General features: G+C 48.0%; 4 protein-coding genes across 5 annotated transcripts in view; all 4 read left to right on the top strand.

The window, feature by feature from the left end:
* Window positions 1–3,910, top strand: part of LOC148066924 (filamin-A-interacting protein 1-like) — a 17,961-nt gene extending 14,051 nt beyond the window's left edge. The window contains exons 5-6 of one of the 2 annotated variants that reach the window (XM_087806522.1): window positions 1–2,177; window positions 3,520–3,910. The exon at window positions 1–2,177 is cut by the window's left edge and continues 278 nt beyond it. In XM_087806522.1, the coding sequence (XP_087662648.1) occupies window positions 1–2,177; window positions 3,520–3,684 (2,342 nt within the window). In that variant the 3' untranslated portion in view covers window positions 3,685–3,910. Of the gene's footprint in view, window positions 2,178–3,479 lie in introns of both variants that reach the window. The other variant, XM_087806521.1, reaches the window with a different exon arrangement.
* A 153-nt stretch (window positions 3,911–4,063) lies between these two features.
* LOC148066923 (cell cycle control protein 50A-like) lies at window positions 4,064–13,415 on the top strand. The gene is made up of 7 exons (XM_087805955.1): window positions 4,064–4,479; window positions 6,007–6,126; window positions 6,196–6,303; window positions 9,661–9,748; window positions 9,803–9,949; window positions 10,005–10,211; window positions 12,818–13,415. The coding sequence occupies exons 1-7, from the start codon at window positions 4,240–4,242 to the stop codon at window positions 13,009–13,011; spliced, it is 1,104 nt and encodes a 367-aa protein (XP_087662081.1). The 5' UTR covers window positions 4,064–4,239; the 3' UTR covers window positions 13,012–13,415.
* Window positions 13,416–15,978: 2,563 nt separating this feature from the next.
* LOC148066922 (cytochrome c oxidase subunit 7A2, mitochondrial-like) lies at window positions 15,979–17,628 on the top strand. Its single transcript, XM_087806011.1, has 4 exons — window positions 15,979–16,057; window positions 16,116–16,193; window positions 16,271–16,325; window positions 17,376–17,628. The coding sequence occupies exons 1-4, from the start codon at window positions 16,016–16,018 to the stop codon at window positions 17,429–17,431; spliced, it is 231 nt and encodes a 76-aa protein (XP_087662137.1). The 5' UTR covers window positions 15,979–16,015; the 3' UTR covers window positions 17,432–17,628.
* Window positions 17,629–17,851: 223 nt separating this feature from the next.
* Window positions 17,852–23,341, top strand: LOC148066921 (cytochrome c oxidase subunit 7A2, mitochondrial-like). Its single transcript, XM_087805773.1, has 4 exons — window positions 17,852–17,958; window positions 22,805–22,894; window positions 22,956–23,040; window positions 23,127–23,341. The coding sequence occupies exons 1-4, from the start codon at window positions 17,941–17,943 to the stop codon at window positions 23,180–23,182; spliced, it is 249 nt and encodes an 82-aa protein (XP_087661899.1). The 5' UTR covers window positions 17,852–17,940; the 3' UTR covers window positions 23,183–23,341.
* The last annotated feature ends 1,659 nt before the right edge of the window (window positions 23,342–25,000 follow it).

Below are 25,000 nucleotides of genomic sequence, written 5' to 3'. Positions count from 1 at the left end.
TGGAGCAGAAGTCATCCCAGCTGGCACGAGAACATGCAGAGATGAATGCCAAGCTGGCTGAGCAGGAGACCAGCAAACATCTTCGACTGAGGATCTGCGCGCTCACCAAGAAGACAGAGGAGCTAGAGGAGCTCAACAAAGTCCTGACAAAGTCAGAGGAGGACCTGCGGGAGCTGAAGAACAAAAGGGGAAGTCCTTCAGCCGAGCTGGAAAGTCTGAGAAGGAAAGTCCTGGAGATGGAGGGAAAGGACGAGGAGATGTCCAAGATTGAAACGCAGTGCAGGGAGCTCAGGACCAAGCTGCAGGACGAGGAGAACATTAGCGCAGAGCTGCGGCTGGAGGTGGACCAGCTGCACAAGAGGATGGTGGAGATGGAGAAGCTTGAGTCGGCCTTCCACAGGAGCAAAACGGAATGTCACCAGGTCATGACTCACCTGGAGAGAGAGAAGGACGCGGTCAAGCGGCTGACCGGTGAGCTGGACCAGGTGAAGGCACGTGCGAAGGAACTGGAGTCTGTGGAGAAGAAGTTTGAGACCTCGGAGCTGCTGCTCAAAGACGACCTCATGAGGCTCAAGTCCCTCACCGTCATCCTGGTGGACGAGCGGAAGAACCTGGTGGACAAACTCAGACTCGAGGAGGAGAAGAGCAGGGAGTCGGGCGAGAACTTCAAAGTGGAGCAGAACAAGGTCACGGAGATCACAGAGAAGTTGATCGAGGAGAGCAAGAAGCTGCTGAAGCTGAAGTCAGAGACGGACTCCAAGGTGACGACCTTGTGTCGAGAGAAGGAGGAGCTGAAGATGGATCTGGCAGGTCAGGAGGACAAGTGTTCGGAGATGAGCGAGAACGTGAGCAGGTTGGAGGAGGAGGTGGAGGAGATGGAGAGGAGGAACGACGAGGACAAGCGAGAGCTGTCTCGAGAGGTCGACAGGCTGAGGAGCCGCCTGGAGCAGCTGGAGGTGCTGGAGGGGGATCTGCTGAAGACAGAAGACGAGTACGTCCTGCTGCAGCAGAGGTTCCGGTCGGAGCAGGACCGGGCCAACGTCTTGTCCAACCTTCTGGAGGAGACGAGAAGCCAGATGGTCAAGAACAAGAAGTTGGAGAAGGTAGACGCTGTGAAGGTGGAGGCAGAGCTGAGAACCCGCTGCAGGACAGAAGAGGCCAGATCTCGGGAGCTTCAGGCTGACGTCCAGGCCTTGAAGGAGAAGATCCATGAGCTGATGAACACAGAGGACCAGCTGTCCCAGCTGCAGGTGGACTTCTCCGTCCTCCAGCAGAAGTGTCTGAAGGAGGAGGTGACCAGCAGGGGCCTGAGTCACGAGGTGGACCACCTCACTCAAGAGCTGGAGGCCTCCAGAAGGTACAGTCGTATGGTGAGACCAGGCACCAACGGAAGGAGGATGGTCAACGTCCCGGTCACGTCCACCGCGACCCAGACCGACCCGGTCGCCGATGACGACTCTACGGCGGGTTTCATCAGGAAGTCCGTCCAGGAGGAGAATCTCTTCATGAACAACCTCAGGCATGGAGATCTGGGCAGGGTTCTGGATCCAGCTGCACCTCAGTGCTGGACACCCTGGCTGAGGAGACCCCAGGTCAGCGCGACCCCAGGGCTGGTCCGAGGACCGGGTAGACCTCTTCACATCCGCGTGAGGCCGGACCAGCGGAGCAGCACGGCCACTCTGGAGATCACGAGTCCAAAAGGGAAGGACTTCTTCTCCAGCACCACCATCATTCCCACGCTGGGCCAGCAGACCCCCCACATCACGATCGTACCAAAACCCTGCAAGACTCTGGACCCACCAGGACGCCTCAGGGTCGACTCCCCGGTCACGATAACGACCATCTGCAGAGCCAAGAGTCCAGAGCAGAAGAACCTGGAGTCTGGGGTCTCCATCATCACGGTCAGCACCGCTCCTGTGTCCGAGGGCGGCGAGCCCCCCGAGCCACGCCACCCCCCCGCAGGCCGGACCGTGATCAGGATGACCCCTGAGAGGCGGACCCTCCCTGGGAGTACCTACAGCAACAGCAGCATCTTCATGAGTGAGGACAACAAGATCCACATCCAGCTGGGTCCCCAGGTGAAGAAGACCTGCGACCCCTCACTGAAGACCACGCCGGGCAAGATGAAGAGCAGCATCATGATCACGCCGCTGACCTCGGGCGCCCCCAGACCCGCGGTGAGACCAATGTGGTTTTGAGACCCCGTGACGAGCTCACAGGTGGATGGAGAGTCAAGGTGTCGTGAGTCCAGAGGTTCTGTCGTGGTTCTGTAGACACCTGGACCCTCAGGTCCTCACGATTTTAAACATAGAGTTTGATGTTATTATTCATTATTACGGTGACCCTGACATCAGACTCTCTCCAGGGGTCACCGTGTGACCTTAGACATGATGTTCCTCTAAGACACGAGGTCAGGAAACATCAAACTCACTTAGTTAAAGAACGACTCCACCATTTTGACTCTCCACTCACTTTAAAGACTGTACTGTGCAGTGTTGGGGTCCCCCAGGGAACAGTGTTGGCACCGTTCCTCTTTTCACTGTACATTGCAGACCTCCAACACCTGTCTCCCACCAGTCACCTGCAGAAGTTCTCGGACGACTCCGCCATCGTCGGCCTCATTAAGGACGGGGATGACGGGTCGTACCGGGGACTTGTCCAGGACTTTGTTGACTGGTGCCTGGAAAACCACCTCCAGATTAACTCCAACAAAACTAAGGAGTTGATTGTGGATTTCCGGCGGTGTCCCTCCATCTCCCCCTCACCACTGAACATCCAGGGACATTGAGATTGTCACGTCTTACAAGTTCCTGGGTGTTCACCTCAACAACCGCCTGGACTGGGTGGATAACACTGCTGCTCGGGCGGAGTAGACTCTACCTGCTCCGGAGGTTGAGGTCGTTTGGTGTCCAGGGGTCACTCCTGAAGTCTATGACTCAGTAGTGGCCTCTGCCATCTTCAACGGTGTGGTCTGCTGGGGGAGCAGCATGACAGCAAAGGATAGGGCTAAACTGGACAGCATTATTAAGAAGGCCGGTTACGTCCTAGGGCGCCCCCTGGATCCTGTGGAGGAAGTGTCTGGGAGGAGGATACGGAGCAAGCTGGGCTCCATGAGGAGGAACTTGTCTCACCCTCTCCAGCACACACTGAGGGCATTGAGGAGCTCCATCAGGGATAGGATGCTCCATCCCAGGTGTGTGAGGGAGAGGTACCTCCTTCCTCCTGCTGCCATCAGACTCCACAATAACAACACAGCCAGATAATTATTTAACTGCACCTTTCTTGCTATTTTTGTAAATATGTGTATATAATATAGTGCAGATTTATTTTATATTCTATTTAGATTCTTTCTTTTCTTTTTAATATTTTATTTCTGGGTGTTTTTATTTTTCTTCTGGTATATTTCTCTTGCTCCCCTCGCGGGATAATAAAGGGATTCTGATTCTGATTAGACCTAACTGGTCGACCTTCTGTTACAGCCAAGGTTCACTAAGGATGTGGTTTCTCATTTGTGTCCAGCCCGGCCCGGTCCCTCCTCGGACCCGCCTGTCCAGGAGTCTGACCCCAGTGAGCGGCACCAAAGTTCTGGACGTCTCCACGCGGGTCCAGGCCTCGTCCGAGGGCCGGTCGGTGAAGATCGAGCTGAAGAAGTCCACGGCGGTCGGTTCCAGGCGCGAGAGCTGACCACCGTCGGTGGACCTGGACCTTCATGGAGAAGCGAGGCGCTGACCTTGATGTCGTGTGATGCGTTCGAGGGCGTCTAGGTGGTCGACGAGAGCCAGTGACGCCACAAATAAATGTTTCTAAATTAAAGAATCAAGTTGTTGTTATTGATCTTCTGACTTTGATGATGTTTATCATCTTCAGGGTTAAAAACCATCAAAAATAAACTTGTTGTCAGTTTATAACATGTGCGACTCCATTTATTTTGAGAACGTAAACAAACTTTTTTTTGACGATCCCAATTTTCCGACTGCTCCTGAACGCGGCATCGCGCCGGGGCTGACGTCACTGGCGCGTCTCCGTCACGTGACGCGTGTTAGTAAACTTCCTGTGGGCGGAGTCTTGAGATCGAGGCTCAGACGTCAAACGACCAGAACTTCCTCGACTCGGAACCAGGACCCGCTCAAGGGCACAGAGGTGCTGGTTCAACCGCCGCAGAGGCGTTCATGTCCGGTGCGCTCGCCGCCGAAGCTCCGTGTGTGAAGCTAACTGCTAACTGCTAAGCTAACTGCTAACATGATGGCGTCCAGCTACAACGCCAAAGACGAGGACGGACACATCACCATGTCCGGTCCCGCGGCCTCGCTCCGCAACAAGAAGCCGGAGAACACGGCCTTCAAGCAGCAGAGACTCCCGGCCTGGCAGCCCATCCTGACGGCGGGCACCGTCCTGCCGGCCTTCTTCATCATCGGGCTCGTCTTCATCCCCGTCGGCATCGGCCTGTTCGTGACGTCAAACAACATCCGGGAGTACGAGGTGAAGACTTCCTGCATCACCTGTGTCACCTGTGTGTGTTTATGATCACCTGTGTCACCTGTGTGTGTTTATGATCACCTGTGTCTGGTTATGATCACCTGTGTCCACATCCGTGATCCACATCCTTGATCCATGATCCACATCCTTGATCCATGATCCACATCCTTGATCCACATCCTTGATCCATGATCCACATCCTTGATCCACATCCTTGATCCACATCCTTGATCCATGATCCACATCCTTGATCCATGATCCACATCCTTGATCCATGATCCACATCCATGATCCACATCCTTGATCCTTGATCCACAACCATGATCCACATCCTTGATCCACATCCATGATCCACAACCATGATCCACGATCCACAAACATGATCCACATCCTTGATCCATGATCCACATCCTTGATCCTTGATCCACAACCATGATCCACATCCTTGATCCATGATCCACATCCATGATCCACATCCTTGATCCTTGATCCACAACCATGATCCACATCCTTGATCCACAACCATGATCCACATCCTTGATCCACGATCCACAACCATGATCCACATACTTGATCCACATCCATGATCCACAACCATGATCCACATCCTTGATCCACGATCCACAACCATGATCCACATCCTTGATCCACATCCATGATCCACAACCATGATCCACATCCTTGATCCTTGATCCACAACCATGATCCACATCCTTGATCCACATCCATGATCCACAACCATGATCCACATCCTTGATCCACGATCCACAAACATGATCCATGATCCACATCCTTGATCCACAACCATGATCCACATCCTTGATCCATGATCCACATCCATGATCCACATCCATGATCCACATCCATGATCCACATCCATGATCCACTTCCTTGATCCATGATCCACAACCATGATCCACAACCATGATCCATGATCCACATCCATGATCCACAACCATGATCCACATCCATGATCCACATCCATGATCCACTTCCTTGATCCATGATCCACAACCATGATCCACAACCATGATCCATGATCCACATCCATGATCCACAACCATGATCCACCAACCATGATCCACAACCATGATCCACAACCATGATCCACAACCATGATCCACAACCATGATCCACATCCATGATCCACATCCTTGATCCTTGATCCACAACCATGATCCACATCCTTGATCCATGATCCACATCCTTGATCCATGATCCACAACCATGATCCACATCCATGATCCACATCCATGATTCACAACCATGATCCTTGATCCACATCCATGATCCACATCCATGATCCATGATCCATGATCCACATCTCAAGTGGAGAGACTTCTCATGACAAGTTGCTTCACGACCTTCATGAGGACGAAGACATGTTGAAAACAAGTCTAGTTGTTTGTCTTTGAGTTTAAAGGACCTGGACCTGACCCTCAACACCTCGTGATGATGTTTGTCTTTGAGTTTAAAGGACCTGGACCTGACCCTCAACACCTCGTGATGATGTTTGCACTTCTTCTTCAGATCGACTACACGGGCGTCAACGCCTCAAGTCCCTGCTTCAACTGCTCCCAGAACTTCAGCTGGAACAACAGCCGGCCCTGCACCTGCTCCATCTCCTTCACCCTGGACCAGTCCTTTGACGTAAGTGTCTGGTCTCGTGGTCCTCGGGCCCGACCGACCCTGACCCTGCTCTGACCCTTCTGTCCTCAGAGCAACGTCTTCATGTACTACGGACTCTCCAACTTCTACCAGAACCACCGGCGCTACGTCAAGTCCAGAGATGACAGCCAGCTGAACGGGGACATGGAGTCCCTGAAGGTACGAGTCCTGGTGTGAGGGGCGGGTGAGGACGTGGACCAGAGTCTGGTCCTCTTGAGACACTTTCTATTTCTGACCGGTCCAGCGTGGCGTGTTCAAGGAGCAGCGATCAATAATCAGCTATTTCTGCTAAAGACTTCCACGAACTCACGTGGAGACAAGTTTACTCCCATCAGTCTCCTCCGTCCACGTCCAACTACATAACCTCTAGTGTCCTTCTGTCCTTTCCTCCTCCCCTCGTGTACTGAAGGTCTGTAGACGGACGTGTACCATGATCCCAGCTCGTGTCCTCTTCTCGTGTCCTCTTCTCGTGTCCTCTTCTCGTGTCCTCTTCTCGTGTCCTCCTCTCGTGTCCTCTTCTCGTGTCCTCTTCTCGTGTCCTCTTCTCGTGTCCTCCTCTCGTGTCCTCTTCTCGTGTCCTCTTCTCGTGTCCTCTTCTCGTGTCCTCTTCTCGTGTCCTCTTCTCGTGTCCTCTTCTCGTGTCCTCTTCTCGTGTCCTCTTCTCGTGTCCTCTTCTCGTGTCCTCCTCTCGTGTCCTCTTCTCGTGTCCTCCTCTCGTGTCCTCTTCTCGTGTCCTCTTCTCGTGTCCTCTTCTCGTGTCCTCTTCTCGTGTCCTCTTCTCGTGTCCTCTTCTCGTGTCCTCTTCTCGTGTCCTCCTCTCGTGTCCTCCTCTCGTGTCCTCCTCTCGTGTCCTCTTCTCGTGTCCTCTTCTCGTGTCCTCCTCTCGTGTCCTCTTCTCGTGTCCTCCTCTCGTGTCCTCTTCTCGTGTCCTCTTCTCGTGTCCTCTTCTCGTGTCCTCTTCTCGTGTCCTCCTCTCGTGTCCTCTTCTCGTGTCCTCCTCTCGTGTCCTCTTCTCGTGTCCTCTTCTCGTGTCCTCTTCTCGTGTCCTCTTCTCGTGTCCTCTTCTCGTGTCCTCTTCTCGTGTCCTCTTCTCGTGTCCTCCTCTCGTGTCCTCTTCTCGTGTCCTCCTCTCGTGTCCTCTTCTCGTGTCCTCCTCTCGTGTCCTCTTCTCGTGTCCTCTTCTCGTGTCCTCTTCTCGTGTCCTCTTCTCGTGTCCTCTTCTCGTGTCCTCTTCTCGTGTCCTCTTCTCGTGTCCTCTTCTCGTGTCCTCTTCTCGTGTCCTCTTCTCGTGTCCTCCTCTCGTGTCCTCCTCTCGTGTCCTCTTCTCGTGTCCTCTTCTCGTGTCCTCTTCTCGTGTCCTCTTCTCGTGTCCTCCTCTCGTGTCCTCCTCTCGTGTCCTCTTCTCGTGTCCTCTTCTCGTGTCCTCCTCTCGTGTCCTCCTCTCGTGTCCTCCTCTCGTGTCCTCTTCTCGTGTCCTCTTCTCGTGTCCTCTTCTCGTGTCCTCCTCTCGTGTCCTCTTCTCGTGTCCTCCTCTCGTGTCCTCCTCTCGTGTCCTCTTCTCGTGTCCTCCTCTCGTGTCCTCCTCTCGTGTCCTCTTCTCGTGTCCTCCTCTCGTGTCCTCTTCTCGTGTCCTCCTCTCGTGTCCTCCTCTCGTGTCCTCTTCTCGTGTCCTCTTCTCGTGTCCTCTTCTCGTGTCCTCCTCTCGTGTCCTCTTCTCGTGTCCTCTTCTCGTGTCCTCTTCTCGTGTCCTCTTCTCGTGTCCTCCTCTCGTGTCCTCTTCTCGTGTCCTCCTCTCGTGTCCTCTTCTCGTGTCCTCTTCTCGTGTCCTCTTCTCGTGTCCTCTTCTCGTGTCCTCTTCTCGTGTCCTCTTCTCGTGTCCTCCTCTCGTGTCCTCCTCTCGTGTCCTCTTCTCGTGTCCTCTTCTCGTGTCCTCTTCTCGTGTCCTCCTCTCGTGTCCTCTTCTCGTGTCCTCCTCTCGTGTCCTCTTCTCGTGTCCTCTTCTCGTGTCCTCTTCTCGTGTCCTCTTCTCGTGTCCTCCTCTCGTGTCCTCTTCTCGTGTCCTCCTCTCGTGTCCTCTTCTCGTGTCCTCTTCTCGTGTCCTCTTCTCGTGTCCTCTTCTCGTGTCCTCTTCTCGTGTCCTCTTCTCGTGTCCTCCTCTCGTGTCCTCTTCTCGTGTCCTCCTCTCGTGTCCTCTTCTCGTGTCCTCTTCTCGTGTCCTCTTCTCGTGTCCTCTTCTCGTGTCCTCTTCTCGTGTCCTCTTCTCGTGTCCTCCTCTCGTGTCCTCCTCTCGTGTCCTCCTCTCGTGTCCTCTTCTCGTGTCCTCTTCTCGTGTCCTCTTCTCGTGTCCTCTTCTCGTGTCCTCTTCTCGTGTCCTCCTCTCGTGTCCTCCTCTCGTGTCCTCTTCTCGTGTCCTCTTCTCGTGTCCTCCTCTTGTGTCCTCCTCTCGTGTCCTCTTCTCGTGTCCTCCACTCGTGTCCTCTTCTCGTGTCCTCTTCTCGTGTCCTCTTCATGTCTCCTCTTCTCGTGTTCTCCTCTTCTAGTGTCCTCTTCTCGTGTCCTCCTCTCGTGTCCTCCTCTCGTGTCCTCTTCTCGTGTCCTCTTCTCGTGTCCTCTTCATGTCTCCTCTTCTCGTGTTCTCCTCTTCTAGTGTCCTCTTCTCGTGTCCTCCTCTCGTGTCCTCCTCTCGTGTCCTCCTCTCGTGTCCTCCTCTCGTGTCCTCTTCTCGTGTCCTCCTCTCGTGTCCTCCTCTCGTGTCCTCCACTCGTGTCCTCCTCTCGTGTCCTCTTCTCGTGTCCTCTTCTCGTGTCCTCCTCTCGTGTCCTCCTCTCGTGTCCTCTTCTCGTGTCCTCTTCTCGTGTCCTCTTCTCGTGTCCTCCTCTCGTGTCCTCCTCTCGTGTCCTCCTCTCGTGTCCTCCTCTCGTGTCCTCCTCTCGTGTCCTCCTCTCGTGTCCTCCTCTCGTGTCCTCTTCTCGTGTCCTCCTCTCGTGTCCTCCTCTCGTGTCCTCTTCTCGTGTCCTCCTCTCGTGTCCTCCGCTCGTGTCCTCCTCTCGTGTCCTCCTCTCGTGTCCTCCTCTCGTGTCCTCTTCTCGTGTCCTCCTCTCGTGTCCTCCTCTCGTGTCCTCTTCTCGTGTCCTCCTCTCGTGTCCTCCTCTCGTGTCCTCCTCTCGTGTCCTCCTCTCGTGTCCTCCACTCGTGTCCTCCACTCGTGTCCTCCACTCGTGTCCTCCACTCGTGTCCTCCTCTCGTGTCCTCCTCTCGTGTCCTCTTCTCGTGTCCTCTTCTCGTGTCCTCCGCTCGTGTCCTCTTCTCGTGTCCTCCACTCGTGTCCTCCTCTCGTGTACTCATGTCCTCCCTCGTGTCCTCCTCTCGTGTACTCGTGTCCTCCACTCGTGACCTCCTCTCGTGTACTCATGTCCTCCACTCGTGTCCTCCACTCGTGTCCTCCTCTCGTGTACTCATGTCCTCCACTCGTGTCCTCCACTCGTGTCCTCCTCTAACGTGGACTCTCGTTCCCAGAAACCCAGTAAGGAGTGCGAACCGTACGCCTACAGCAACAACCGTCCCATCGCCCCGTGCGGCGCCATCGCCAACAGCATGTTCAACGGTGAGGTTCACGCCGACTGTACTTCGTCAGGTTCTGAACAAACGTGTCCCTCAGACTCGCTGGAGCTCTTCTTCCACGAGCCCAACGGCACCGCGACCCAGATCCCTCTGAGCAAGACCGGGATCGCCTGGTGGACGGACAAACACGTGAAGTTCAGGAACCCCGGAGGCAACAACGCCAACCTGACGGCAGTTTTCCAAGGTACCCGGTCGGCCCCTAGAGGGCGCAGTCCCTGATTCTTCTGGATGTCCCTCAGGTACCAGCAAGCCGGTGAACTGGCGCCGGCCTGTGTACGAGTTGGACTCTGACCTGGACAACGACGGCTTCATCAACGAGGACTTCATCGTCTGGATGCGAACCGCTGCCCTGCCCACCTTCAGGAAGCTTTACCGCATCATCCACAAGAAGAACAACATGGTGCCCACGCTGCCCCGAGGGAACTACACCCTGGACGTGGTCTACAGTATCCCTTGAGTCCAGGGTTATGTATTCAGGCTCTCGATAATAGTCATGGTTCTGTCCTTCTCCAGTGTCCTTTACCTGTGTCCTTTACCTGTGTCCTTCTCTAGTGTCCTTTACCTGTGTCCTTCTCTAGTGTCCTTCTCTTGTGTCCTTCTCTAGTGTCCTTTACCTGTGTCCTCCTCTAGTGTCTTTCTCAAGTGTCCTCCATTGGTGTCCTTTACCTGTGTCCTCCTCTAGTGTCTTTCTCAAGTGTCCTCCATTAGTGTCCTTTACCTGTGTCCTTCTCTAGTGTCCTTCTCTAGTGTCCTTCTCTAGTGTCCTTCTCTAGTGTCCTTCTCTAGTGTCCTTTACCTGTGTCCTTCTCTAGTGTCCTTTACCTGTGTCCTTCTCTAGTGTCCTTTACCTGTGTCCTCCTCTTGTGTCCTTTACCTGTGTCCTTCTCTAGTGTCCTTCTCTAGTGTCCTTCTCTTGTGTCCTTCACCTGTGTCCTTCTCTAGTGTCCTTCTCTAGTGTCCTTCTCTTGTGTCCTTTACCTGTGTCCTTCTCTAGTGTCCTTCTCTAGTGTCCTTCTCTTGTGTCCTTTACCTGTGTCCTTCTCTAGTGTCCTTCTCTAGTGTCCTTCTCTTGTGTCCTTTACCTGTGTCCTTCTCTAGTGTCCTTCTCTAGTGTCCTTCTCTTGTGTCCTTTACCTGTGTCCTCCTCTAGTGCCCTTCTCTTGTGTCCTTCTCTAGTGTCCTTCTCTAGTGTCCTTCACCTGTGTCCTCCTCTAGTGCCCTTCTCTTGTGTCCTTCTCTAGTGTCCTTCTCTAGTGTCCTTCTCTCTTGTCCTTCTCTCGTGTCCTTCTCTAGTGTCCTTCACCTGTGTCCTCCTCTAGTGTCCTTCTCTAGTGTCCTTCACCTGTGTCCTCCTCTAGTGTCCTTCACCTGTGTCCTCCTCTAGTGCCCTTCTCTTGTGTCCTTCTCTCGTGTCCTTCTCTAGTGTCCTTCTCTAGTGTCCTTCTCTAGTGTCCTTCTCTCGTGTCCTCCTCTAGTGTCCTTCACCTGTGTCCTCCTCTAGTGTCCTTTACCTGTGTCCTTTACCTGTGTCCTTCTCTAGTGTCCTTCTCTAGTGTCCTTCTCTTGTGTCCTTCTCTTGTGTCCTTCTCTCGTGTCCTTTACCTGTGTCCTCCTCTAGTGTCCTTTACCTGTGTCCTTCTCTAGTGTCCTTCTCTAGTGTCCTTTACCTGTGTCCTCCTCTAGTGTCCTTCTCTAGTGTCCTTTACCTGTGTCCTTCTCTAGTGTCCTTCTCTAGTGTCCTTCTCTAGTGTCCTTCTCTAGTGTCCTTTACCTGTGTCCTTCTCTAGTGTCCTTCTCTAGTGTCCTTTACCTGTGTCCTCCTCTAGTGTCCTTCTCTAGTGTCCTTCTCTAGTGTCCTTTACCTGTGTCCTTCTCTAGTGTCCTTCTCTAGTGTCCTTTACCTGTGTCCTTCTCTAGTGTCCTTCTCTAGTGTCCTTCTCTAGTGTCCTTCTCTCGTGTCCTTTACCTGTGTCCTTCTCTAGTGTCCTTCTCTAGTGTCCTTTACCTGTGTCCTTCTCTAGTGTCCTTTACCTGTGTCCTTCTCTAGTGTCCTTTACCTGTGTCCTCCTCTTGTGTCCTTTACCTGTGTCCTTCTCTAGTGTCCTTCTCTTGTGTCCTTTACATGTGTCCTTCTCTAGTGTCCTTTACCTGTGTCCTTCTCTAGTGTCCTTTACCTGTGTCCTTCTCTAGTGTCCTTTACCTGTGTCCTCCTCTTGTGTCCTTTACCTGTGTCCTTCTCTAGTGTCCTTCTCTAGTGTCCTTTACCTGTGTCCTCCTCTTGTGTCCTTTACCTGTGTCCTTCTCTCGTGTCCTTTACCTGTGTCCTTCTCTAGTGTCCTTCTCAAGTGTCCTTTACCTTTGTCCTCCTCTAGTGTCCTTTACCTGTGTCCTTCTCTAGTGTCCTTTACCTGTGTACTTCTCTAGTGTCCTTTACCTGTGCCCTTCTCTAGTGTCCTTTACCTGTGTCCTTCTCTAGTGTCCTTTACCTGTGCCCTTCTCTAGTGTCCTTTACCTGTGTCCTTCTCTAGTGTCCTTTACCTGTGTCCTTCTCTAGTGTCCTTTACCTATCTCCTTCTCTAGTGTCCTTTACATGTGTACTTCTCTAGTGTCCTTTACCTATGTCCTTCTCTAGTGTCCTTTACCTGTGTCCTTCTCTAGTGTCCTTTACCTGTGCCCTTTTCTAGTGTCCTTTACCTGTGTCCTTCTCTAGTGTGCTTTACCTATGTCCTTCTCTAGTGTCCTTTACCTGTGTCCTTCTCTAGTGTCCTTTACCTGTGGCCTTCTCTAGTGTCCTTTACCTGTGGCCTTCTCTAGTGTCCTTTACCTGTGCCCTTCTCTAGTGTCCTTTACCTGTGTCCTTCTCTAGTGTCCTTTACCTATGTCCTTCTCTAGTGTCCTTTACCTGTGTCCTTCTCTAGTGTCCTTTACCTATGTCCTTCTCTAGTGTCCTTTACCTGTGTCCTCCTCTAGTGTCCTTTACCTGTGTCCTTCTCTAGTGTCCTTCACCTGTGTCCTCCTCTCTGTAACATCTTCCTGAACCGGATCAATCCAGATTTCCCAGTGCGCAGCTTCGAGGGTCGCAAGCGTATGATCCTCAGCACCATGTCCTGGATGGGAGGCAAGAACCCCTTCCTGGGCATCGCCTACATCACGGTGGGCTCGGTGTGCTTCTTCCTGGGGGTCGTCCTGCTCATCATCCACCACAAGTACGGCAACCGCAACAACAGCGCCGACATCGCCAACTGAAGGTCGCGGGACGAATCCGAAGGTCACGTGACGAATCCGAAGGTCACGTGACGACGTCTGGTTTTAGCTTCAGCATGATGGCGTCGACTCGCTTCTCCTCCTCCAACCATTCCATGTCGTGTCTCAGCTTTCATGACGTCATAACGATCATGGCGAAGCTTTTCGGTCAACTTCCACCTCCCGGGCGCCCCCTGCTGGGCGCCAGGAGGAATTGCAGTGTGAGTCACTTGTCTGTTCTTAAAAGTTTACACTGTAGAATGTAAAGATCGTTGTGTTGCTGCAGGAATGCACGAAGACGACTTCTGCTGTGTGTGTCGCACACTTTTGTGGTTTTTTTTTTAAAACTGGTCCAAACGCTGCATGTTGCCCAGAATTATTTATTAAAGCTGTAAGACGTGAAGAAATGTTGTTTGTCTCCATCTACACACACGTCTACACAACCTCTACACACACGTCTACACACACGTCTACAAAACCTCTACACACACGTCTACACAACCTCTACACAACCTCTACACACACGTCTACACACACGTCTACACACACGTCTACACAACCTCTACACACCCGTCTACACAACCTCTACACACCCGTCTACACACACGTCTACACACACGTCTACACAACCTCTACACACACGTCTACACAACCTCTACACACACGTCTACACACACGTCTACACACACGTCTACACAACCTCTACACACACGTCTACACACACGTCTACACAACCTCTACACACACGTCTACACAACCTCTACACACACGTCTACACAACCTCTACACACACGTCTACACACACGTCTACACAACCTCTACACACACGTCTACACACACGTCTACACAACCTCTACACACCACGTCTACACACACGTCTACACACACGTCTACACAACCTCTACACACACGTCTACACAACCTCTACACACGTCTACACACACGTCTACACAACCTCTACACACACGTCTACACACACGTCTACACAACCTCTACACACACGTCTACACAACCTCTACACACACGTCTACACAACCTCTACACACACGTCTACACAACCTCTGCACACACGTCCACACAACCTCTACACACACGTCCACACAACCTCTACACACACGTCTACACACACGTCTACACAACCTCTACACACACGTCTACACAACCTCTACACACACGTCTACACAAGCTCTACACACACGTCTACACAAGCTCTACACACACGTCTACACAACCTCTGCACACACGTCCACACAACCTCTACACACACGTCCACACAACCTCTACACACACGTCTACACAACCTCTACACACACGTCTACACAACCTCTACACACACGTCCACACAACCTCTACACACACGTCTACACAACCTCTACACACACGTCTACACAACCTCTACACACACGTCTACACACACGTCTACACAACCTCTACACACACGTCTACACAACCTCTACACACACGTCTACACAACCTCTACACACACGTCTACACACACGTCTACACAACCTCTACACACACGTCTACACAACCTCTACACACACGTCTACACAACCTCTACACACACGTCTACACAACCTCTACACACACGTCTACACACACGTCTACACAACCTCTACACACACGTCTACACAACCTCTACACACACGTCTACACAACCTCTACACACACGTCTACACACACGTCTACACAACCTCTACACACACGTCTACACACGTCTACACAACCTCTACACACACGTATACACAACCTCTACACACACGTCTACACAACCTCTACACACACGTCTACACAACCTCTGCACACACGTCCACACAACCTCTACACACACGTCCACACAACCTCTACACACACGTCTACACACACGTCTACACAACCTCTACACACACGTCTACACAACCTCTACACACACGTCTACACACACGTCTACACAACCTCTACACACACGTCTACACAACCTCTACACACACGTCTACACAACCTCTGCACACACGTCCACACAACCTCTACACACACGTCTACACAACCTCTACACACACGTCTACACAACCTCTACACACACGTCCACACAACCTCTACACACACGTCTACACAACCTCTACACACACGTCTACACACACCTCTACACACACGTCTACAGACACGTCTACACAACCTCTACACACACGTCTACACAACCTCTACACACACGTCTACACACACGTCTACACAACCTCTACACACACGTCTAAACAACCTCTACACACACGTCTACACAACCTCTACACACACGTCTACACAACCTCTAGACACACGTCTACACAACCTCTACACACACGTCCACACAACCTCTACACACACGTCTACACAACCTCTGCACACACGTCTACACAACCTCTACACACACGTCCACACACACGTCTACACACACGTCTACACACACGTCCACACAACCTCTACACACACGTCTAAACAACCTCTACACACACGTCTACACACACGTCTACACACACGTCTAAACAACCTCTACACACACGTCTACACAACCTCTACACACACGTCTACACAACCTCTACACACACGTCTACACACACGTCTACACAACCTCTACACACACGTCTACACACGTCTACACAACCTCTACACACACGTCTACACAACCTCTACACACACGTCTACACAACCTCTGCACACACGTCCACACAACCTCTACACACACGTCCACACAACCTCTACACACACGTCTACACACACGTCTACACAACCTCTACACACACGTCTACACACACGTCTACACACACGTCTACACAACCTCTACACACACGTCTACACAACCTCTACACACATTATTCAATAAAAACAAACTTTAATACTGAACTTAGTGAATTGAACCGGAAGTGACGCCACAAACGTGGAAGATAAACCGGAAGAAAGAAACATGAAGGACGTGGTGTGATACACACTCGAGCCAACAGGGGGCAGTGACGCTGCGTCACGCACACAGCCCTGCAGCAGAAGAAGAAGCGTCATGGCGTCAGGGTCGCAGATCTTCTTCAACAGAAGCTTGTTGGTGAGTCTTGACCTCGAGGATCCTCTCGGTTCTCACTCACGTCCGCGTGTCTTCTCAGGCGCTCCAGCAGGTGGCGCGACGCGGCCTCAGCGGGTCCGCGCGCAAACCCGTCGACAACGTAGGCCCGCGTTACCAGGTAACACCTGTGACGTCACGGCCGCAGTGGTCAGTGGCTCCGTGAGACCACGTGACTCATGTTGTGTTTGTGTGAAGAAAGGTTCAGGAGAGGCGCTCGTTTACCGCGTGACCTTGTTGCTGTCGCAGATAGGTGAGCTCTGACGTCACACTGCACAACACTACACAACACTACACAACACTACACAACACTACACAACATCAACTCAAACATCAACACAACATCAACACAAACATCAACACAACAGCAACACAACATCAACACAACTTCCACACAACTTCAACACAAACACTACACAACACAACATCAACACAACATCAACACAACAGCAACACAACATCAACACAACTTCAACACAACATCAACACAACATCAACACAACATCAACACAACTTCAACACACACAACATCAACACAACTTCAACACAACATCAACACAACATCAACACAACATCAACACAACATCAACACACACATCAACACAAACATCAACACAACATTAACACAACTTCAACACAAACATCAACACAACTTCAACACAAACATCAACACAACTTCAACACAAACATCAACACAACATCAACACAACTTCAACACAACTTCAACACAACATCAACACAACTTCAACACAAACATCAACACAACATCAACACAACATCAATGCAACACAAACACTACACAACATCAACACAACATCAACTCAACACAACTTCAACACAAACATCAACACAACATCAACACAACTTCAACACAACTTCAACACAACATCAACACAACTTCAACACAAAATCAACGCAACATCAACACAACATCAATGCAACATAAACACCACACAACATCAACACAACATCAACACAACACAAACATCAACACAACATCAACACAAACATCAACACAAACATCAACACAACATCAACACAAACATCAACACAAACATCAACACAACATCAACACAAACATCAACACAAAGATCAACACAACTTCAACACAAACATCAACACAACTTCAACACAAACATCAAAACAACGTCAACACAAATGTCAACACAAAATCAATACAAACATGAACTTAAACATCAACACAACTTCATCACCACAGGTTCTGACGACTCGGTCACATGATCTAGTTTGGTTGTAGTTGTGTAGTTGTGTGCGAGTGTGATTGTGTGTGTCGCTCCTGCAGGGACCGTCTTCGTGGCCTACAAGGTCTTTGAGGTCGTCACTGCTGAGGAACCTTGACCTCCTGAGGAACCTTGACCCCCTTCCTGAGGAACCTTGACCCCCTCAGGGTTGCTAGTTTGATTCCTTGAGGACGTGACTATCTGGGACGTGAGGGTGGAGACATCAAGCGCTCCTGCAGCCGGTGGTCGGCGCGGCCTGATGATGTCACACGAGTCTGAGACGTTGTTTTGACAGGAATAAATGTTGTGTATTGACTCCGCCTCCATCTGTTCATCCAATCACCTTCAGAGCCGCTCGGTCCCGGGGCTTCCTCCCTCTAAAGTAATAACAATAATAATAGTAATATAATAGTTATTAGAACAATAATAGTAATAACAATATAAATACTAGTACAATTATAATAAAACACAAAGTTGCGATGTAATACTGCAGCTGCGGTGTTCGTCATAAAGACGGCAGGGGGCAGCAGAGAGCAGCACCGTCCTGGCGTCAGCGCAGAAGAAGAAGCAGCTCGAAGCGGACGGAAGTTGTCCAGTGACCTTGTGCTAAGCTAACAGATCCTCGCCATGAACAGAAGCCTTTTGGTGAGTTTTTGTCTTTCCGGGTGTTTGTCTGGAGAGTTTGTGAGTCTTTAGGAAGATAAACTCGTTAGTAACGTTAGTCAAAGTACACATTTGTAATAATGTTAGTAACGTTAGTCAAAGTACACATTTGTAATAATGCTAGTAACGTTAGTCAAAGTACACATTTGTAATAATGTTAGTAGCGTTAGTCAAAGTACACATTTGTAATAATGCTAGTAACGTTAGTCAAAGTACACATTTGTAATAATGCTAGTAACGTTAGTCAAAGTACACATTTGTAATAATGCTAGTAGCGTTAGTCAAAGTACACATTAGTAATAATGCTAGTAACGTTAGTCAAAGTACACATTTGTAATAATGTTAGTAACGTTAGTCAAAGTACACATTTGTAATAATGCTAGTAGCGTTAGTCAAAGTACACATTTGTAATAATGTTAGTAACGTTAGTTAAAGTACACATTTGAAATAATGCTAGTAACGTTAGTCAAAGTACACATTTGTAATAATGCTAGTAGCGTTAGTCAAAGTACACATTTGTAATAATGCTAGTAACGTTAGTCAAAGTACACATTTGTAATAATGCTAGTAACGTTAGTCAAAGTACACATTTGAAATAATGCTAGTAACGTTAGTCAAAGTACACATTTGTAATAATGTTAGTAACGTTAGTCAAAGTACACATTTGTAATAATGCTAGTAGCGTTAGTCAAAGTACACATTTGTAATAATGCTAGTAACGTTAGTCAAAGTACACATTTGTAATAATGCTAGTAGCGTTAGTCAAAGTACACATTTGTAATAATGCTAGTAACGTTAGTCAAAGTACACATTTGTAATAATGCTAGTAACGTTGATCAAAGTACACATTTGTAATAATGTTAGTAACGTTAGTCAAAGTACACATTTGTAATAATGCTAGTAACGTTAGTCAAAGTACACATTTGTAATAATGCTAGTAACGTTAGTCAAAGTACACATTTGTAATAATGCTAGTAACGTTGATCAAAGTACACATTTGTAATAATGTTAGTAACGTTAGTCAAAGTACACATTTGTAATAATGCTAGTAACGTTAGTCAAAGTACACATTTGTAATAATGCTAGTAACGTTGATCAAAGTACACATTTGTAATAATGTTAGTAACGTTAGTCAAAGTACACATTTGTAATAATGTTAGTACCGTTAGTCAAAGTACACATTTGTAATAATGTTAGTAACGTTAGTCAAAGTACACATTTGTAATAATGCTAGTAGCGTTAGTCAAAGTACACATTTGTAATAATGCTAGTAACGTTAGTCAAAGTACACATTTGTAATAATGCTAGTAACGTTAGTCAAAGTACACATTTGAAATAATGCTAGTAACGTTAGTCAAAGTACACATTTGTAATAATGTTAGTAACGTTAGTCAAAGTACACATTTGAAATAATGTTAGTAACGTTAGTCAAAGTACACATTTGTAATAATGTTAGTAACGTTAGTCAAAGTACACATTTGAAATAATGCTAGTAACGTTAGTCAAAGTACACATTTGTAATAATGCTAGTAGCGTTAGTCAAAGTACACATTTGTAATAATGCTAGTAACGTTAGTCAAAGTACACATTAGTAATAATGCTAGTAACGTTAGTCAAAGTACACATTTGTAATAATGCTAGTAACGTTAGTCAAAGTACACATTTGTAATAATGCTAGTAACGTTAGTCAAAGTACACATTTGTATTAATGCTAGTAACGTTAGTCAAAGTACACATTTGTAATAATGCTAGTAACGTTAGTCAAAGTACACATTTGTAATAATGCTAGTAGCGTTAGTCAAAGTACACATTTGTAATAATGCTAGTAACGTTAGTCAAAGTACACATTTGAAATAATGCTAGTAGCGTTAGTCAAAGTACACATTTGTAATAATGTTAGTAACGTTAGTCAAAGTACACATTTGTAATAATGTTAGTAGCGTTAGTCAAAGTACACATTTGAAATAATGCTAGTAGCGTTAGTCAAAGTACACATTTGTAATAATGTTAGTACCGTTAGTCAAAGTACACATTTGTAATAATGTTAGTAACGTTAGTCAAAGTACACATTTGAAATAATGTTAGTAACGTTAGTCAAAGTACACATTTGTAATAATGCTAGTAACGTTAGTCAAAGTACACATTTGTAATAATGCTAGTAACGTTAGTCAAAGTACACATTTGTAATAATGTTAGTAACGTTAGTCAAAGTACACATTTGTAATAATGCTAGTAACGTTAGTCAAAGTACACATTTGTAATAATGTTAGTAACGTTAGTCAAAGTACACATTTGTAATAATGCTAGTAACGTTAGTCAAAGTACACATTTGTAATAATGCTAGTAACGTTAGTCAAAGTACACATTTGTAATAATGTTAGTAACGTTAGTCAAAGTACACATTTGTAATAATGCTAGTAACGTTAGTCAAAGTACACATTTGTAATAATGTTAGTAACGTTAGTCAAAGTACACATTTGTAATAATGCTAGTAACGTTAGTCAAAGTACACGTTTGTAATAATGCTAGTAACGTTAGTCAAAGTACACATTTGTAATAATGTTAGTAGCGTTAGTCAAAGTACACATTTGTAATAATGTTAGTAGCGTTAGTCAAAGTACACATTTGTAATAATGTTAGTAACGTTAGTCAAAGTACACATTTGTAATAATGTTAGTAACGTTAGTCAAAGTACACATTTGTAATAATGTTAGTAACGTTAGTCGAAGTACACATTTGTAATAATGTTAGTAACGTTAGTCAAAGTACACATTTGTAATAATGTTAGTAGCGTTAGTCAAAGTACACATTTGTAATAATGTTAGTAGCGTTAGTCAAAGTACACATTTGTAATAATGTTAGTAACGTTAGTCAAAGTACACATTTGTAATAATGTTAGTAACGCTAGTCAAAGTACACATTTGTAATAATGCTAGTAGCGTTAGTCAAAGTACACATTTGTAATAATGCTAGTAACGTTAGTCAAAGTACACATTTGAAATAATGCTAGTAGCGTTAGTCAAAGTACACATTTGTAATAATGTTAGTAACGTTAGTCAAAGTACATATTTGTAATAATGTTAGTAGCGTTAGTCAAAGTACACATTTGAAATAATGCTAGTAGCGTTAGTCAAAGTACACATTTGTAATAATGTTAGTAACGTTAGTCAAAGTACACATTTGTAATAATGCTAGTAACGTTAGTCAAAGTACACATTTGTAATAATGCTAGTAACGTTAGTCAAAGTACACATTTGTAATAATGCTAGTAACGTTAGTCAAAGTACACATTTGAAATAATGCTAGTAACGTTAGTCAAAGTACACATTTGTAATAATGTTAGTAACGTTAGTCAAAGTACACATTTGTAATAATGTTAGTAACGTTAGTCAAAGTACACATTTGTAATAATGTTAGTAACATTAGTCAAAGTACACATTTGTAATAATGTTAGTAACGTTAGTCAAAGTACACATTTGAAATAATGCTAGTAACGTTGATCAAAGTACACATTTGTATTAATGCTAGTAACGTTAGTCAAAGTACACATTTGAAATAATGCTAGTAACGTTAGTCAAAGTACACATTTGTAATAATGTTAGTAACGTTAGTCAAAGTACACATTTGTAATAATGTTAGTAACGTTAGTCAAAGTACACATTTGTAATAATGCTAGTAACGTTAGTCAAAATACACATTTGAAATAATGCTAGTAACGTTAGTCAAAGTACACATTTGTAATAATGCTAGTAACGTTAGTCAAAGTACACATTTGTAATAATGCTAGTAACGTTAGTCAAACTACACATTTGAAATAATGTTAGTAACTTTAGTCAAAGTACACATTTGTAATAATGCTAGTAACGTTAGTCAAAGTACACATTTGAAATAATGCTAGTAACGTTAGTCAAAGTACACATTTGAAATAATGTTAGTAACGTTAGTCAAAGTACACATTTGTAATAATGTTAGTAACGTTAGTCAAAGTACACATTTGTAATAATGTTAGTAACGTTAGTCAAAGTACACATTTGAAATAATGTTAGTAACGTTAGTCAAAGTACACATTTGTAATAATGCTAGTAACGTTAGTCAAAGTACACATTTGTAATAATGTTAGTAACGTTAGTCAAAGTACACATTTGTTGGGAGGAGAGGAGAGGAGAGGAGGAGGAAGAAGAGAAGAGGAGAGGAGGAGGAGGAGGAAGAAGAGAGGAGGATGGAGAGGAGGAGGAGGAAGAAGAGGAGAGGAGGAGGAAGAAGAGGAGAGGAGGAGGAGGAAGAAGAGGAGAGGACGATGGAGAGGAGGAGGAAGAAGAGGAGAGGAGGAAGAAGAGGAGAGGAGAATGGAGAGGAGGAGGAAGAAGAGGAGAGGAGGAGGAAGAAGAGGAGAGGAGGAGGAAGAAGAGGAGGAAGAAGAGGAGGATGGAGAGGAGGAGGAAGAAGAGGAGAGGAGGAGGAAGAAGAGGAGAGGAGGAGGAGGAAGAAGAGGAGAGGAGGAGGAGGAAGAAGAGGAGAGGAGGAGGAAGAAGAGGAGAGGAGAGGAGAGGAGGAGGAAGAAGAAGAAGAGGAGAGGAGGAGGAAGAAGAGGAGAGGAGAGGAGGAGGAGGAAGAAGAGGAGAGGAGGAGGAAGAAGAGGAGAGGAGGAGGAGGAGGAAGAAGAGGAGAGGAGGAGGAGGAGGAAGAAGAGGAGAGGAGGATGAAGACGACACTTGAACTCGTTAGAAAAGAGGCTATGATGGAGAAACGATGATCATGTTACACCAGCAGGGGGCAGCAGCGGTCAAGCAGTCCTGGACCACAGGCTCACGTCCTCGTGTCTTCTCAGTCCCTCCAGCAGGTGGCGCGCCGCAGCCTCAGCAGCTCCTCGCGCAGGCCGGTCGAGAACAAGGTGTCGGAGAACCAGAAGCACTTCCAGGTAACCTGGTCCTCCTCGCAGTGGTCAGTGGCTCAGCGTCGCTCATGTGTGTCTCCCGCAGCTGGACGACGACGTTCCGGTTCATCTGAAGGGAGGCCTGCGTGACGGCATGATGTACCGGGTCACCATGACCCTGTCGGTGGTCGGTGAGTAGTGTGTGTGTGTGTGTGTGTGTGTGTGTGTGTGTGTGTGTGTGTGTGTATTGTGACTGACGTGTGTGTCGCTCCTGCAGGGTCGGGATTCGCGCTCTACGAACTCTACAAGGCCGCCTTCCCCCGGGCGTCCTGACCCCTGGTCACATGACCCCTGGTCACATGACCCCTGGTCACATGACTCTGTAACTTATTTGCTGATCATCAATAAACTTGTCGTGACTCTCGGTCCTGAAGGTTCTTGAAGAGTCTCGTGTCTGATAATAATAAACAATAAAACTGTTGATCAAATGGAGTCTCGTAACGTTTATGTCAACAGATGATATTCGTCGTGACAGGAAATGATGTCACGCCTACGATCCGTGACAGGAAATGATGTCACGCCTACGATCCGTGACAGGAAATGATGTCACGCCTACGATCCGTGACAGGAAATGATGTCACGCCTACGATCCGTGAGAGGAAATGATGTCACGCCTACGATCCGTGAGAGGAAATGATGTCACGCCTACGATCCGTGAGAGGAAATGATGTCACGCCTACGATCCGTGAGAGGAAATGATGTCACGCCTACGATCCGTGACAGGAAATGATGTCACGCCTACGATCCGTGAGAGGAAATGATGTCACGCCTACGATCCGTGACAGGAAATGATGTCACGCCTACGATCCGTGACAGGAAATGATGTCACGCCTACGATCCGTGACAGGAAATGATGTCACGCCTACGATCCGTGACAGGAAATGATGTCACGCCTACGATCCGTGAGAGGAAATGATGTCACGCCTACGATCCGTGAGAGGAAATGATGTCACGCCTACGATCCGTGAGAGGAAATGATGTCACGCCTACGATCCGTGAGAGGAAATGATGTCACGCCTACGATCCGTGACAGGAAATGATGTCACGCCTACGATCCGTGAGAGGAAATGATGTCACGCCTACGATCCGTGACAGGAAATGATGTCACGCCTACGATCCGTGACAGGAAATGATGTCACGCCTACGATCCGTGACAGGAAATGATGTCACGCCTACGATCCGTGACAGGAAATGATGTCACGCCTACGATCCGTGACAGGAAATGATGTCACGCCTACGATCCGTGACAGGAAATGATGTCACGCCTACGATCCGTGAGAGGAAATGATGTCACGCCTACGATCCGTGAGAGGAAATGATGTCACGCCTACGATCCGTGAGAGGAAATGATGTCACGCCTACGATCCGTGAGAGGAAATGATGTCACGCCTACGATCCGTGACAGGAAATGATGTCACGCCTACGATCCGTGACAGGAAATGATGTCACGCCTACGATCCGTGACAGGAAATGATGTCACGCCTACGATCCGTGAGAGGAAATGATGTCACGCCTACGATCCGTGACAGGAAATGATGTCACGCCTACGATCCGTGGGAGGAAATGATGTCACGCCTACGATCTGTGACAGGAAATGATGTCACGCCTACGATCCGTGACAGGAAATGATGTCACGCCTACGATCCGTGAGAGGAAATGATGTCACGCCTACGATCCGTGACAGGAAATGATGTCACGCCTACGATCCGTGACAGGAAATGATGTCACGCCTACGATCCGTGACAGGAAATGATGTCACGCCTACGATCCGTGACAGGAAATGATGTCACGCCTACGATCCGTGACAGGAAATGATGTCACGCCTACGATCCGTGACAGGAAATGATGTCACGCCTACGATCCGTGACAGGAAATGATGTCACGCCTACGATCCGTGACAGGAAATGATGTCACGCCTACGATCCGTGAGAGGAAATGATGTCACGCCTACGATCCGTGAGAGGAAATGATGTCACGCCTACGATCCGTGAGAGGAAATGATGTCACGCCTACGATCCGTGACAGGAAATGATGTCACGCCTACGATCCGTGACAGGAAATGATGTCACGCCTACGATCCGTGACAGGAAA

This window comes from Callionymus lyra, chromosome 13 (genome assembly GCF_982586985.1).
Source record: "Callionymus lyra chromosome 13, fCalLyr1.hap1.1, whole genome shotgun sequence".
Taxonomy (NCBI): Eukaryota; Metazoa; Chordata; class Actinopteri; order Syngnathiformes; family Callionymidae; genus Callionymus; species Callionymus lyra.
The sequence above is the reverse complement of the archived record's forward strand: the minus strand, read 5'-3'. Positions and strand labels throughout refer to the sequence as shown.

What these genes read in the sequence shown, in the direction of transcription:
- LOC148066921 (XM_087805773.1), top strand. An exon ending in AGAACCAGAAGCACTTCCAG is followed by an intron (nt 22,895 to 22,955) that starts GTAACCTGGTCC and finishes TGTCTCCCGCAG; the next exon opens with CTGGACGACGACGTTCCGGT. An exon ending in CATGACCCTGTCGGTGGTCG is followed by an intron (nt 23,041 to 23,126) that starts GTGAGTAGTGTG and finishes TCGCTCCTGCAG; the next exon opens with GGTCGGGATTCGCGCTCTAC.
- LOC148066923 (XM_087805955.1), top strand. Translation starts at nt 4,240, where the DNA reads ATGATGGCGTCCAGCTACAACGCCAAAGACGAGGACGGACACATCACC. An exon ending in ACAACATCCGGGAGTACGAG is followed by an intron (nt 4,480 to 6,006) that starts GTGAAGACTTCC and finishes CTTCTTCTTCAG; the next exon opens with ATCGACTACACGGGCGTCAA. An exon ending in CCTGACGGCAGTTTTCCAAG is followed by an intron (nt 9,950 to 10,004) that starts GTACCCGGTCGG and finishes GATGTCCCTCAG; the next exon opens with GTACCAGCAAGCCGGTGAAC.
- LOC148066922 (XM_087806011.1), top strand. Translation starts at nt 16,016, where the DNA reads ATGGCGTCAGGGTCGCAGATCTTCTTCAACAGAAGCTTGTTG. An exon ending in TCTTCAACAGAAGCTTGTTG is followed by an intron (nt 16,058 to 16,115) that starts GTGAGTCTTGAC and finishes GTGTCTTCTCAG; the next exon opens with GCGCTCCAGCAGGTGGCGCG. An exon ending in CTTGTTGCTGTCGCAGATAG is followed by an intron (nt 16,326 to 17,375) that starts GTGAGCTCTGAC and finishes TCGCTCCTGCAG; the next exon opens with GGACCGTCTTCGTGGCCTAC.